Raw genomic sequence first — 14,959 nt, forward strand, 5'->3', positions numbered from 1 at the left:
TACCAGGATGCGTGTGTCACCAGACCAGACTGATTCCGAATCATCAAGATACAGACATACCCAGACTCCAAATGTTACGCAATGGCCTGCTCTCTGCAGCCGCTCCGTGCGCAAAGCAGATCAAAAGGCCAAAAAGCACAACCTGCAGCAGAAGGCGGCCACAAAAACCAACTAAACGCCAGCTTACAGGAGGAGATTCGTTAGGGAAGACGTTCTTATCCGGTGATATACACATAACAAAAAAAGAAAAACAAAAAAACAAGCCAGCGCCATGCGCTGATCGTCCATTGATTACACCGAGAGGCAAACAACATAACAAATATTTGATGCAAGTCTTTTAATAAGGTTCCCCGCACCAAAAGAAATAAAAAAAATAAATAAAAAAAATAGCCCGCAACGACTAAACACCGCACACCAGGCCTGTGCACATCTCAGAGGGCTTTCGCTGGAGGGGAGGCGCTGCGCACTTCAAACGCGGATGTGTGCCCATTGTTGTGAGCCGCTTCGGCCTGCGAGAGATCCGCGCCGCTCTGAACTGAAGGGAGTTTAAAGTAAGGTTTTTTTTTTCTTTTATTATGCTTAAGGGAAACAGTGAGTTCAGCCTCTTATTGCGAGGAGCAATCGTCAGGGGAGGCTTAAACTCAATTACTTTAGCCGTTCAGAGTGAGAAAGAAGAGAGGGGGGGGGGGGAGAAAAATAAGAAAAAAAAATTAAATGTTAAAAAAAAAATCGAGCGACTGAATAAAAAAACCTTTTAAATGAAACGATTAAAAATCGAGATGAAGCGTATCAAATATTTATTTTTTTCTGGGCAACAAAGGACTATAATACATTGACAGGCATAGGAACTATTGCCAGCACATGTCTATACAACACAGCTAAAACCGCCTCCAATTTAGGACAGAATCGGACATAGAACAAGATAGCAGGTGGTCCCAAAAAAGAATTAGAAAAGAAAATGTTTCTGAATGTCTTTTCGAACACTTGGGCGGGGGGGTGGACAATATTCAATTTATTGCTTTTATGGTGCTTCAAAAAGAGAACAAGAGGTGAAACGTATTCTGATTGGCACAACACATAGAAGCTCGTCTCCAAAAACGCAAATTAGACACACAAAATAACGAAAATGTCCTCGGGGTAGGGGGGGGGGGGGGGGGGGGGGGGGGGGTCAAAGAATAAAAACGGAATAAGTTGAAATATATTGAGTGAAATTGGAAGTTTATTTCTATTAAAATTTGTTCACTTGCTTCAGTGTCACCTCAACATGCTACAAGAGGGCTGAATCGAAATATCCCAGAGAAATAAAATTATAATATTAATAATAATAATTAAAAAAAAATACCCCAAAACTTCTGTTTTCTAGAACCATAAAAATCACATGAAGAACTAACCGAATATTCAAAACCCACTAAAACAGGAGGCACCAGATAAATAAAAAAAAGAAGTTTCAACAGACGCACCATATTTACAATTCCCATTAAATTACACATAAATAAATATATACATACATGAACACGGATTCCCTTATATAACCGTGAACCGTGTTGAAATTCAAACGAACAAAAATAAAAAAAATAAAAATTAAAAATAAAGTTCAAGTTGGTCGCTCGGAGAAAGAGCGAGAGAGAGAGAAAGAGAGAGAGAGAGAGAGAGAAAGAGAGGGGAGTCTACAACTGAAGTCATGACATGGAGAGCTGTGAAGGTTCTCTTTGCTTTTTCAAGTTTATTATTCACAATACTGATAAGAATGCATCCTCTTTTAGCTTCGTTTTTCTTTTCTTTTCTCGTTTTTTTTTTCTAGTCACAATCGTAAAAGTGAGATATAGAGAAGGGGTCGCTGGATTTCAGTCCATTCGTTGCAGCTCATAAAAAAACAGGAGGCGGGAGGAAGAGGAGGAGGGGGGCGAGTGGTGAGGGGGGTTCATAAAAAGTCTTCTGGGTGAGGCAGTACACCTTTCCCCTCGCCCTGGAGCTGTTTCTCTGCAGCTTCTTTTCCTCTTTTCCTAGTGTATTTTTCTTTTCTTTTCTTTTTTTTTTTCTCAAAATAACGTTTCAGATCGTTCAGGTGTTGGAGGAGGAAGAAGAAGAAGAAGAAGAAGATTCTTGCGTCGCTTCCCGTTTGAATCCAAAGAAGGAGGTGGAAAAACAGAAAACAATGTAAAACCGGCGCAAGATCAGATCAGGAAGTGGCACGTTTAACTTTATCAATAATATTTATAAGGTATTTATAATATTTATATCGGATGGGTGAGGAGCGGGGGCGAGGGGAGGCTGTATGGGTCGGTGCAGAAGAAGGGGCGCCCTGGCGCGTTGGCCCCTCCGCTCCTCTCCCCCCTCTCTCCCCCCTCTCTCCCCCGGGTTGAAAGGTTGAGGTGAGGAGGAAAACATCACTTTCTGTGCTTCTCGTCTTTGTCTCCGCCTTTAGTGCCGTTATCTGAGTGACTGTTTGGGTTGTTGTTGAGGTACATTTTGTCCATGGCTTTGATCGCCTCGGTCAGATAGTTCTGGAGGGCCGTGACGGCCGCGCACAGCGCCGGGGTCCCGAAACCGTGCGAGATGAGACTGAAGTGGGTCAAACAGCTTTGGATTCCCGGTTCGAGGATGGGCTGCGGCCGAGAGTTCCCCAGGGGCGAGCGGTCTTGGGACAGCAGGTCTGTGAACTCCTTGCAGACTTGCCTTTGGAGAGGAGAGGAGGAGGGAAGGGGCAGAGATAGAAAAAAAAATGTTTTAGTGACCAAGTCCTACATTATTGTTACCCGATAAAATAAAATAAAAATAAAACATGAAATCATAGACGGCATACTTTCAAAGTAATTAGCCCTGCGGTTTTAAATCGGGAAATGGCTCGAGGCAAGTCCAACCCTGACGTAAGCTTCCTAAATCAATTGATTTCAACCTTTCATCTCCATATATCTAAAGGGGGAAAAAAGCCCGTGCCGTTCAGGTATTCACGTTTTCCGAACGCCAACGTCAGGAAATGGAACTAAAGACAGGTAAAATTAAAATTAAAAATAATATTTCTTTATTTTTTATTTTTCTTATAATGTTTTTAATAAATACACAAACTGAATAATTACAAACGCAAATAACGAATAGTTGGCGAGAGGTTGGTTTTCTAAAAGCGCGACAAACCAGGGCCCTCGACGGAGGTTCCGTGATGCTCCGCACCACGTGACAATGGCCGCCTATCTTCGGGGTCCCCGTGATAAGCTGTTATGGCTGACAGCTGTTTGATTATGGCAGCCCATCACCGGTATTAAACGCCGGCCTCTGCTGCTCTGAGCCTTGAAAGGAATCCCCTCTCACTGAAAGCGCGATAAACAGCTGCGTAAATAAAACGCGGAAGTCGATGGGCATTGAAGGAAAAGCAAAAAAAAAAAAAAAAAAAAAAAAAAAAAACTCAGTGAGCATCAATATGTGCAGATTATTCATAATCTATAGTTGGTAATCAAGTGATCGGTTGCCTTTTAAAAATAAAGAAAACGATAAATGTAATCACAAGCAGCTACAAAGTATTTTAAATTATTAATCGGTTGGCTTCCGATTGTCACTATCTGCGTGATGCGTCAGCGTGAAGCGTGCGTTTGCTTAGTTTTCTGAGTAAGTGCATGCGTGTGTGTGTGTGTGCGTGCGTGCGTGCGTGGGTGCGCATGCAAGGTGCCAAATGAACACGCAGCTTTAGCCACGCACTGGGCACAGACCGAGACAGTGAGACCGGCGATGATAACACTTACTTCGTGGCCAACAGCATGTTTTTTCTTTGGACTTGTTCGTTTGGGTCGGAATGCTGACGGTTTACATATTCAGCTACTGCCTTGGCTGGAAACTCGGTCTCGCATACATAACCGAAGTCCCTGGCAAGATGCACCGCTTCGCCTGCGAGGAAAAGGGAGAAAAAAAAAACGTAAAACATGAGGTTGAAAGGGCGGGTTTTTTTTATTATTATTTGTTTACTTTTTTTTAACTCATGAAACATGGTCACATCAATATACTGAGAGGTTTGGACGATTAATCTGATCTGAATTGCCGAACGCCCGTTGTGCTTTATGCGTTAAGACAGTGGGGTTGTGGCACCTGCGCATTTCCAACGACACTGGTGGTGGTGGTGATGATGATGATAACAACAATAAACGCCCGGAAATAAAAAATAAATAAATAAATATATATCGAAGGAGCCCCCAGGAGCTGTCATTACAGGTCAAATTCTTCAGGAGGAGGAAAAACTAAGTGGAAACGAAATATGCTTAACACCATGTCATTGATTACCAACATTACTGAAAGGCTCGCTCATGCATCGGGAAGCGTGTTTCCTGTGGCCAAATCCCATGTAGCTATTCCACCTATGAAAATTGGCGTTGTCATTCCGTCCTCTCCTCCCCAAAAGTCTTTGGCTTTAATCCACTAGAGCAGTTGATTTTTTAATTATTTATTTATTTTTTTCCCAGAAGAACGCATGCGTCAAGTGAACATGAGAGCTTGACTCCAGTAGACTGTTTTCCATAAAATGGAGCCATCGTGAACAATGAAAACACATAACACTCCCAATTTGTCATCCATCCTCTGTCGCGCCACCTTTCACAATCAAACATTTCTCCCAGGCAAACCATAATACCAATGTAGCAGGGCCGCATCCGGATTGTTTTAAAACGGTGTCCAGACCAGGATTGGGGGGCAAGGTGGGCGGGGCTTATTTACTTCAACACCAAAAGCCATACTGGCATTTTGGAAGTTGCATCATGCTGCAGGCGATGGCCGGTCAGCAAAGTGAGTATAAGGATTGAAATCTGATGTTATTCCCATGGTTTAAGGTCATTACATTTTTGGTGTCAGAGAATGTTCTAGGGTGACCATATTTTTTTTTTCTTTAGCTTCACAGACTATGGCAACGCCGCCTTTTTTCTTGCTGCACACAGCCGGGAAGCTGGCTGAAAGCAGACGGCTGCAGGCATCCTCCGTTTACAAAACAAGAGAAATCCGGAACAGAACAGATAGCCCCAGCAAATAAATAAGCTGCTGACCTCAGCTCGGAACACTCCTTGTTTTGTCCTTTAAAGAGCAGAGCCACTAAAAGGGGACAGAATTCTATAGTGCAGTATAATTAAAAACTACAACATTTAATAGATGCTTTTGATATGTTGTTTGCTGCGTTCTATGCGTAAAATTCAACGCATCAAGAAGTGGAGCCAGATAGCAATAAGCAAGCATATAATTATTATTATTCCAACCAAATATGGTAGCCTTTTTTTGCAGTTCTCTGAACAAACATTGATTTTCTTCTGTAAATAAGAACAATTAGGCCATACCATCCAATTTTGTTTCAAATTGTTTCAAAGGCAAAACATAGTTACAAAATGTTAAAGTGAATACATAAATAAGAATTGGCACCAACTGAACAACTTTACCTGTCCTATATTAGAACATGCATTTCTATGAGGCTTGTTTGTCAGATTAAAAGTACCTTTTGAGGGAAAAAAAGCAACCTTTAAGCCGGTATTAAATATATTTATTATTAAGCCCCCCCCCCCCCCCCCCCCCCCCCCATTTCTGCATGAAAAATTTTCTTTTTGATTGGTCTGATGCAATATTGTAATTTTAAATGCTGTGTTTTTATTAGCTGGGGGTGGGGGAAAAAATATCAGAATTAACAGAAATAAAGGCTTTAAAAATATTCAGCCTGTGTTAACCTATATAATGTGTATCCCTTGGTGAATTGTGTTACTGAAATAAATGAACTTTTCAATATTGTTCTAGTTTATTGAATATGCCTGTATGGTGGCCACAGATTTATAGGGATGCACATTACCCTCCTTGTCCTCCCCCTTCTTGGTAGCGTCACTGTACGTGCAGCAAATTTCTGCGAAGCCATCCGAATATTGCATTTAGTCCTGGTCTGCAACAATGATTAACTGGTTTGGGACCAATGAACCATCGCGGGGCTTTCACCTTTTAGGAAACCAGCAGCACACCAAAATACCACCGCACTGAATTAATAAGGCTCCACTCTGCGAGCGGAATGGATTTATCCAGTCGCGTAAAAAAGGCATCTCTTTTGCCCACCGTAATTGCCTAATTTATTCTTTAATAGGCCCCCAAAACATACAGCTCCCAATAGGTCAGCGCATGCAGCGCCATTTTTTCTTCTTCTTCTTCTTCTTTTGCATGCGGCACAAATCTTCACTGAAACACCAAACGCACGGCGGGGGAAGCTATTGACGAAAAGAATTTTAAAAATCCACCCCGCCATGGACTGCTATATATCCAGACTGTATTAATGTTTGAAGCAACACGGGGTTGGTAAATCAATCGACTTCTCATCCATGAGGTGAAAGAGCCTCAGCAGTGCCCAATAAACAAGCAGCACTCAATAATTAACCGGACTTCAACACAAATTAATCCAGTGGATAAACTAGGCCAGGCGCGGACCTGCGAGCGCACGCTCCAGGAAGCGGAGGGCCAACGCTGCAGAGCCGCTACAATCACCAGCACCCTTCACTGTGCTGCGTGTACATGTGGGGGTCTCTTTCACTCTTCACGCGCGCGCGCACACACACACGCACACACACACGCGCGCGCACACATCCTTCATGCTTTATTACTTGCGAGGCAAAGTCGGTCCACATTACACGGATGAGCGCATATGCTGATTTCCAACACAGAGAATGAGAGAGCGAGAGAGAGAGAGCGAGAGAGGGGTGGCAAATATTTGTTCTCCCTTTTTTAAAAGTACCTGATATCGCGGGAGCAAAAAAAATAAATGAAATAAAAATCAATAAATATATATTTTAAAAAGCGTCATTTGCGAGCACTGGACTTACCTTCGACTAGTGACGTCAGCAAGGTGACGTTGGCTGCCTTGCGTCTGCCCGCAGGTAGATTCAACCCGATTTTGTCCAACTTCTCCCTCAAGGATCTCCCCCCGTTCTTAGACTTGGCCCTGTGACGTGGAAACAGAGCAGATTGTTTTGGTTTTTTTCTTGCTTTTGCTCGGAACGGGCATGGATCAAGATGGCGAGCGACACAAACATTGATCCAGATCATGAGGGGAGGGGGGGGGGGGGGGGAGACAAAAGTATATAACCTATGCTGCGGATGCTATCACCTCGCTGCCGCGTTCGTTTGAGAGCTCCGGCGCAAACAATAAATAACGCCCAAGGAGCCTCATCACCAGCAGACAAATACAGCGCAAAAAAAAAAAAAAAAAAAAATGAATAAATAAAGTCCTGCTTAATAGGCAGCGCTATTACTGGCTGCGTGTCTGCACCACTTCAGCAGACAGTTCACCAGAGACCAATGTTTTCATGTGTAATGCCTTCACTGGGCCTACAGAGCATGGGGCTTGAAACAGACTAGGCCTACATTAATTTGAGAGAGTGAGAGAGAGAGAGAGAGAGAGAGAGAGAGAGAGAGAGAGAGAGAGAGAGAGAGAGAGAGAGAGAGAGAGAGAGAGAGAGAGAGAGAGAGCTATGGGAAGTTAATATGGAATTTAACAGACCCCTCCTGCTTTAAATGCAGGAGCTAGGTGTCATGGTTGGTCGATTTTAATTATTCTTGGTACAGAGGAGGGAGAGAGAGAGAGAGTTGGAGAGGAGAGAGAGCGCGCAAACGCGCACACAGGTAGAGAGAGAGAGAGAGAAAGAGAGAGAGAGGTGGAGAGATTTTTGCAGGTTTTTTTTTTTTTATTGCACAAACTCACCTTCTCAGCACCCCGCCCAGCAGAGAGGCGTTGAGGCACTCGGGCGGCGAGAGGCGTCTCTGCACCTCCGCCACCGTGACCTTGTACTTTGATGTGGAGCTGAGGAGGGACAGGCGACCCGGAACCGAGCAGAACACCTCGTTCGGGTTGACCACTCCTCCGAAAAGACCGTCCTTATTTACGGGGATGGCGGAGACGCTGTTGTTCTTGGATAAAGACACTGGACCTATAGCCCGGGGAAGAAGAGGCGGGCGGGGAGTGAGGGAGGGAGGGATGGATGGATGGAGGGAGGGAAGGAGGGAGGCAGAGAGGAGGGGAGGAATAGGGGTGAGACAGAGAGAAAGAAATCGTGCTCAGTGAATTTCATGCAATGCAGAGCCTTAACTAAATGAGAAGGGGAGACGTATAGGCCCCGGTTATAGAGTTGGGCAAAAATACACGAGTACACTTTGTAAATAATAATAATAATAATAATAATAATAAAATGTTTTGCCAAAACTCAGTATATGTATTTCTAACACAAACGAGTCAGTATGTATGACACAGCGGGCACCACCAGCAGCAGCAGCCGTGCGCTGAAACGGCGCAGTTGATTTGATGTATTTATTTATTGTGACTCGCCAAAATAACAAGAGATATTTCATAAGGTCTACCTAGTCCGGCCTATCTCCTGTATCAAAAAAAAAAAAAACACACACACACACACACACACACACACAATCTGCCGGGCGTGTGAATTCACACCGGGTGGGGTGGGGGGAAGGGGGAGAAGGCTTTACACCGTTTTGGTGTGCAGTAACCGGAGACAAAGGAGGGAACTGTGCGCCTTTGGATAGATCACTTGTGACATTAATGGCTCAAGGGAGCCTAATGGAGACAATAGGAGTTAAACGAACTCTTGAGATTACTAATATCAGAAGCCAATTATCATGTTGATACGCAGATATACTGACTGAATAAGTAAGGATGGAAGAGGTGGGGACCAAAAAAAAAAATACTCAAAACGGCAAAAGAGCAAATAAAGGGAACGAAAATATCTCCGGGTCTTTGAGTCTAATTTGACCCGACAAAAAGCCTTTAAGCATGGCCGTGAAAAGAGCTCCTCGTGTTGTATCATCCACGTTATTAATCTTTACATTTTTTTGGACAGCAAATATGATAATAATAATAATAATAACAGCAATAATAATACACAAGACGGATAATCCCAAAAAAAGCTCCACCGACCACATTTGAAAATTCCATTTAAAGATAATAAAACGCAGCAAGTGATTTTTTTCCCCTCCTTCCTTGCCCAGTTTTGATTCCTTTCCTCCTAAATGGCAGATTATCTCCTCGGCACACACTTGGCCCGTGCTCTTTCCACCGGTACCGACTTCCATTTTACATTTGGCCATGCTGCGTGATTGCAGCTATTGGGATTCTTCGTCTATTCGCCTGGATATATATATATATATATTTTTTTTTTTTGACCGTCAAATAGCAGGGGCCTACAAAGCCCACCAGCTCCACTCATCTCCCCGCTGCGCTGAAACGCTGACAGTAAATTCCATCAGCGAGGAAGAGGGGAAAGGGGAAGCGAAGAAGAAAAAAAAGGAGAGAAATAGGTGCAGCCAGTTTGATGCACTTGGAAAGCATGTAATGAAAAATAGGCTATACTGCGTATTAGGATCAGTCAGGCATCACCGCGTTGCACCGAGTTCTCTGGAGCAGAATGAGTGTGTGTGTGTGTGTGTGTGTGTGTGTGTGTCTGTGCCTGTGTGTGTGTGTGTGTGCAGCTCGGAAGAGGTAAAAAAAAAAAAACAATGCATGATATCTCAGAGGAAATTGCTTACCTTTTTTAATTACAGTCTGGTCGGGAATGTGTATTCCTTGATCCTCAACAGGCTATGAAGCACATGCAAACAAACAAAAAAATGTACAATTTTAGCACCGAGGCACACAGTATATATATATATATATATATATATATATATATATATATATATATATATATATATATATATATATATATATATATATATATATATATATATATATATATCGAGTGGAATGCAGCCTTAGATGCTTTGCGCGAACAAAGCCGGACACAATTAGCAGCCACTGTTATCGGCCAGCACGGAGGGCTCAGGAGGCCCATACCTGTTATTATTGCGTTCTCGCCGGCTTGCCACCTTACATGGCAACACAAACTCAGACTTAAATAAAGACGCCCCGCGTCGCCCCACAATCTTGACCTAATTCCGCCGTCAGATCGGCACCACTCGCAAGAGGAAGACGAAAAGAAGGAAGAGGTGGGGGGGAAAAAAACTTCAAATCTATGATTGGATGGTAATTACGAGAGTCACAGCCTATTAAAGGGCCTATATGAACTAATTAGAGAATGATCAGTGTTTGTTTCTGATGGGTTGAGGGGGGGGGGGGGCACAGAATCATGCAATAAGAGCGGCCCTTTATTGACAATCCGGGAACTCGTTTATCATGCGTCTTTAGTAATCGCAGCTGCCTGAACTCGATACAGCAAACTCAATTCTCTTGTTAGCGTGCGTGCAAAAAAATAAGGGGGGGGGGGGGGAGAGAAAAAAGTGTCACGTCGGTGTTATTGTTCGCAGACAGAGGAGAGCTTGCATCTGCTTTTTGTTCGGAAGGAGAGGGGGGAAAAATAAATCTAATAAAAGTCATAAGTCGTGGAGGAGATGCAGAGAATATACACGTGCGTGCGTTTTAATTTCAATTCCCTCACAGTCAGTCAGTCAGACGAAAACGTGCAACGTATGCATTTTCATTTCGAAATAAAGAACTTTGTCTCCCGGCAGCTCCAGTAATGCAGAAAACATTTTAAGCTTTAAAATTTAAAATTTGTTTAATTGTACTTTTTATTTTTTTTATTTTATTTTTTTTTTACTTTTGAGAACATATCACATTTATTATTTTTGTCAAATAATACACTCTAATTGTTTTTTTTAGGTGTAAAAATGATACGATCGTCACATGAACGGCGATCCTTGAACACAAACTAGTTATAAATCGTGTAGTAAACGCACCTAATTAAGTTGTAACCACATATAATCCATGACAAGATATTCCTAGATTTTTTTTTTTTTTTTTTTAAGAAGAATGAAGTGGAGGGGGGGGGGGGTCTGCCTCACCTGAACGTCATCTAAAGGGTGAGGTATTCCATGGATGGGGATAGAGTCCGACAGTCCGGTATCGATGCCGTGGCCGGACGGTAGGAGCACCTCCCTGCGGTACTCCCGGCACAGCTGGTGGGGCAGGCTGCGGTGCTGGTGCAGCAAGCCGCTCTCCTGGCCCTGCCTCTGGCCCGGCCAGCCCGGGTGCTGCGACTGCTGCTGGGCGTGCAGCGAGTTCAGGGAGTACGGGTCGTTGACGTGCGAGTACGGGTCCTGAGACTGCGGGTAGATGGGCTGGTAGGGCGGTGGGAAGTACGGCGGCTGGAAGTCCGAGTTCGGCGTGTGGGAGAGCGGAGGGGCGCTCGTGTAGGGACTCTGGCCCACGCCGCCCAGCTGAGGTAGCCTGGCTGTCCCGTTGCTGGTGCCATCGTGGCGGTCCTGCACAAGGAAGAGGGGAGAAGTCATTTTTTTAGACGAAGGATACATTTTTGTTTTAGAGACACTGACATGCGCCAATTTATTTTAGCCGCTGGATGCTCTTAAGGCGCAGATGTAGGCGCTGTGGCCTGAGTGCATGGAATTACGAGCAGTCATTATTGCAGGCAGCTATAATATACATAAAAATGCACAATAGCCACCATCGTTATTCCGTCACAACATCTATTTTTTTTTTCAAATAAACACGCAAACAAAAACAAAATATATATATATACACATAAAAATGCAAAAATGCAAAATCCACAGTGGAAAATGTCCCCTACTTTTAGCATTTTCTCTCACAAAAGCTTTAGGCATGCAATATCCACAAAACGAGGCAGAAATTATGACAAATAATAAAAGAAAAAGCAAATAAAAAAAATTAAAAGAACGGAATGCAGACTGGGAAAAGAAATTTCAAATCTGCTCATTTCAAAAGCGTCTACAAACTTACCATCGCGGAAAAACTGTGCACTAACATCTGTAAGGATTTTTGGTGCGATTTGGCAACAGAAGAAAAAGAAAAAAAAAATCAGTTTTAAAAAAAAACACTCTTGGTGTTTGAAGAGCAGAGAGAGAGAGAGAGGATGAGGAGGAGAAGGAGGAGGAGGAGGAGGGGGGCGACAAAAAAAGGGGGAAAAAAATATATAGGCCCCCCAGAAATGAGTCTTCTCTCCCCGCAGGATCAGATATGTGCCTCAAAAGCAGGACGATAATCCATCAGAAAGGTGTGGTAAGATCCGAGCCGGCCGTCATTTGCGTCTAAATAAAATGCAGAAATTTACTCGGCGTCGCTGGTGGATCGGGGGGCTGCAAGTTACTCCGGCTTCTGTCACAGTGCTGTACCGTCCCCCTCGCTGGAGCTCATATTAGCTGGAGAAGGAGTAAAAAAAAAAAGAGTCGCTTCTTCGTCCTCCCTCCTGGACTCCTAGTGGAACGCATTCATGACTGCTAATATTACAGCAACACTTAATAATAACGAAAGAATAGTCGGAAAATCTGGCGTGAAGTGGAGGACGCAACTCAAGGCAGGAGTCTGTGCTTAAATGACGTCCATTGAAAGGAGGAATCAGTATATCTAATCAGGGATGGGGGGAGAGAGAGAGAAAGAGGGAGTGAGTGAGAGAGAGGGAGAGAGAGAGAGAGTTTGTGTGTGTGTGTGTGTGTGGAGGGGAGTGGAAAGGGAGACAAAAAAGAGGGACATTCACTGGCGACTGGCGAATCAGGAAGAGGGGGTAAAAGGAGGGGGGCATTTTAAAAGCGTCCCAGGGCCAAAGCGCAAAAGTGAAAGAAAGAAAGACAAGGCTAGGAATGGAGCGATGTGGACCCCCAGACAGAGAGGAGAAGCCGAGCAGGGGAAGGAAATAATGTGCACCTCTGAAGTGGGTGAAAATGCGGCAGGCGACGCGATCGGCTCGTTTTCACCGCCCGTCCCTTTGTTTTCCGCCTCAGATTCCGGAGAGCCGTCCTCCATGTGGCTCCCGTCTCTGGTTCCGAATTTTACTCGGCGGTTCCTCCTCGACTCCTCGACATTAACTTTGATCCGGAAAGTAAATTCCCACTGATTTAAGATTTATATAAAAAAAAAAAATAGGGAGGGGGGGAACGCTGGATCGAGCGCTCTAAGCGAACTTTTTACGCACGGCTGAAACACTTCCCACGCGTTTTTAGAATTACGAAACAACTCCAGGATTTCACACATGCAAATTTGCTTGATATTTTTCCATCGATACCGGCCGCAAAAAGAGCTCTCCGTGCAACTAAAAGAATCGACATTGCGCAAAGAGGAAGAAGAAGAAGAAGATGCCCCTTCTTTCGTGTTTTCTTAGTTTGCTGATTTCCAGATCCATGGCCGTCTTTGCGCGCACAGGACGCGGGTGACAAAAAAAAGAGAGAAAAAAACACGTCCAACTGGCTTCTCCACTCCAAAACAAGCCTCTGATATTACTGCCAAAACTTTGCCTGTGTCCAAAACAACACTCACTCAGTCAGTAAGCACTCTGCACACACACGCAGGCAGGCTGGTTCACAAAAACAACAACAATTAAACGGCTTCAAACTGCACCAGCAATTATATTTTCAAAAGCATAGATGAAGGGAACACGTGGCTGTCACTTAAGCTTTAATCAAGGCAGCCTTTCCCTGCGCATTCTGAAAAAAAAATATTTATTACACATAAAAAAGGGTAAGTGAATTTTTTTTTGCAATATGTCTTAATATTTTGATATATTTAGAAGTGGAGGTAAATGCTCTTCACGCTAAAAATGACATTTTCCTCAAAAACTAATATTATTATTTATATTATACTTATTATTCTATAAAGATAATTTATAAATGTGTTAAAATAGCAGCACAGATCTGTACTTTAATTTGCGCTCTCAACAGCTGTAAAATATTTTTTTTCCAAATGATTAAAGACAATACACAAGTGCTTAAAATTGAAATAATTGTCCTCACTCGTTTAAAAGTCTACAATTAGATTAAATTAAAAAAATTAGAATAAAAATTTAAAAATCCCCAAAAGTTCCTTACCTCGCAGTCTTCATATTTAATGTTATCAGTTAATTTCCAAAGCATTTTCATGGATTTTTGTGGAAGTGCCTATGTTGAGCTGCCTTGTTTTCACTCAGTGAAATTGTGCTTCCCCCTGCTCTGTGGTTTTTAAAAAAAAAAAAAAGAAATAAAAAAAAAAATTAGAAATCTACTTTTATTGAAGCTGCCTGTGTGCTGTTGCTGCTGCTGCTGCCTGCCTGTCTGTCTGTCTTGCGCTCTGAGGTCTCCCTCTAATGGTGGAAGTGGAGGGCTGGAGCAGCTCTGTAATAACACTGGCACAGGGCCTCATTAGCATATCAACAGCCGTTTGATACCCCCCCCCCCCTCAATCCCCCACCCCACACACTTGTATATGCGCTCACACACAACATCAACACCAATGGACAGGTAAAACGCAGAGAGAGCGAGGCCATACGCACGCGTTTGTTATTGTTTCTGCCCACCGAGGTGTGCTTGCGCCCATGCAGGACCTGCGCGCACCTGGGACGGCTTTTGGTGCAGTTTTACGCGCAGTTACAAGGCTACAGCATAGGGCTAAAAAAAAACGAGCAATGGAACTTATCGCTTTAAATCCCGTAGTTTTCTTTTCTTTTCTGTATTAGTTTTAATGCGGGTTTTTTTCCCCCCCGTTTTATTTATTACACGTCTTGATTTATTTTGTATGCCTTTCAAAGTTCCAAACTGCATTTGATCCCACTGAGAGTGGCTTTTCCTTTCATGTTAAACAGGTTAGCGATTCCAGCGCGCCCCCCCTCAGCTCCACTGACTACCTGTAAGGTAGCCGAGTTTAAGAGGGGAGTGTAAATAATTAACACAACAACATTGGCCCTGTTTCATTTGAATGAGTGGCTACTGGGAGCCTGGCTCTGCCCTGTCGCCGGCCGAGCCCTCACCTCAGCAGGTCGCGGGTCAGCAGACAGGTCGACGGCCTCTTTTAAGGCGTTGGCTCTCTTTTTTGTGCTTTCAAAACCACGGATTACCATTTTTGGTGGAGCACCTTGTTGTTGTTGTTTTTTTTTTTTTTTTTTACAGGCGTTTGTCATTAATGAATCTAAAGAGGTTGGATTTCGTTGGGTTTCAGCGAGTGAAACCCGAGTGTTATTCA

At 43.5% G+C, this 14,959-nt stretch overlaps 1 protein-coding gene across 2 annotated transcripts; it reads right to left on the bottom strand.

Moving 5' to 3' along the window:
* Window positions 1-780: 780 nt before the first annotated feature.
* Window positions 781-14,043, bottom strand: tfap2a (transcription factor AP-2 alpha). Of its 2 annotated transcripts, XM_036134699.1 has the most exons (8): window positions 13,834-14,043; window positions 11,756-11,782; window positions 10,843-11,262; window positions 9,529-9,580; window positions 7,694-7,919; window positions 6,816-6,934; window positions 3,735-3,876; window positions 781-2,676 (listed from the first exon to the last, which is right to left on the bottom strand). In XM_036134699.1, exons 1-8 carry the CDS (start codon window positions 13,882-13,884, stop codon window positions 2,388-2,390), a joined length of 1,326 nt encoding a protein of 441 aa, XP_035990592.1. In that variant the 5' UTR covers window positions 13,885-14,043; the 3' UTR covers window positions 781-2,387. The 2 variants fall into 2 exon arrangements, with proteins under 2 accessions (XP_035990592.1, XP_035990593.1); XM_036134700.1 differs by lacking the exon at window positions 11,756-11,782.
* Window positions 14,044-14,959: the final 916 nt, after the last annotated feature.

This window comes from Fundulus heteroclitus, unplaced genomic scaffold, assembly GCF_011125445.2.
Source record: "Fundulus heteroclitus isolate FHET01 unplaced genomic scaffold, MU-UCD_Fhet_4.1 scaffold_9.2, whole genome shotgun sequence".
Lineage (NCBI taxonomy): Eukaryota > Metazoa > Chordata > Actinopteri > Cyprinodontiformes > Fundulidae > Fundulus > Fundulus heteroclitus.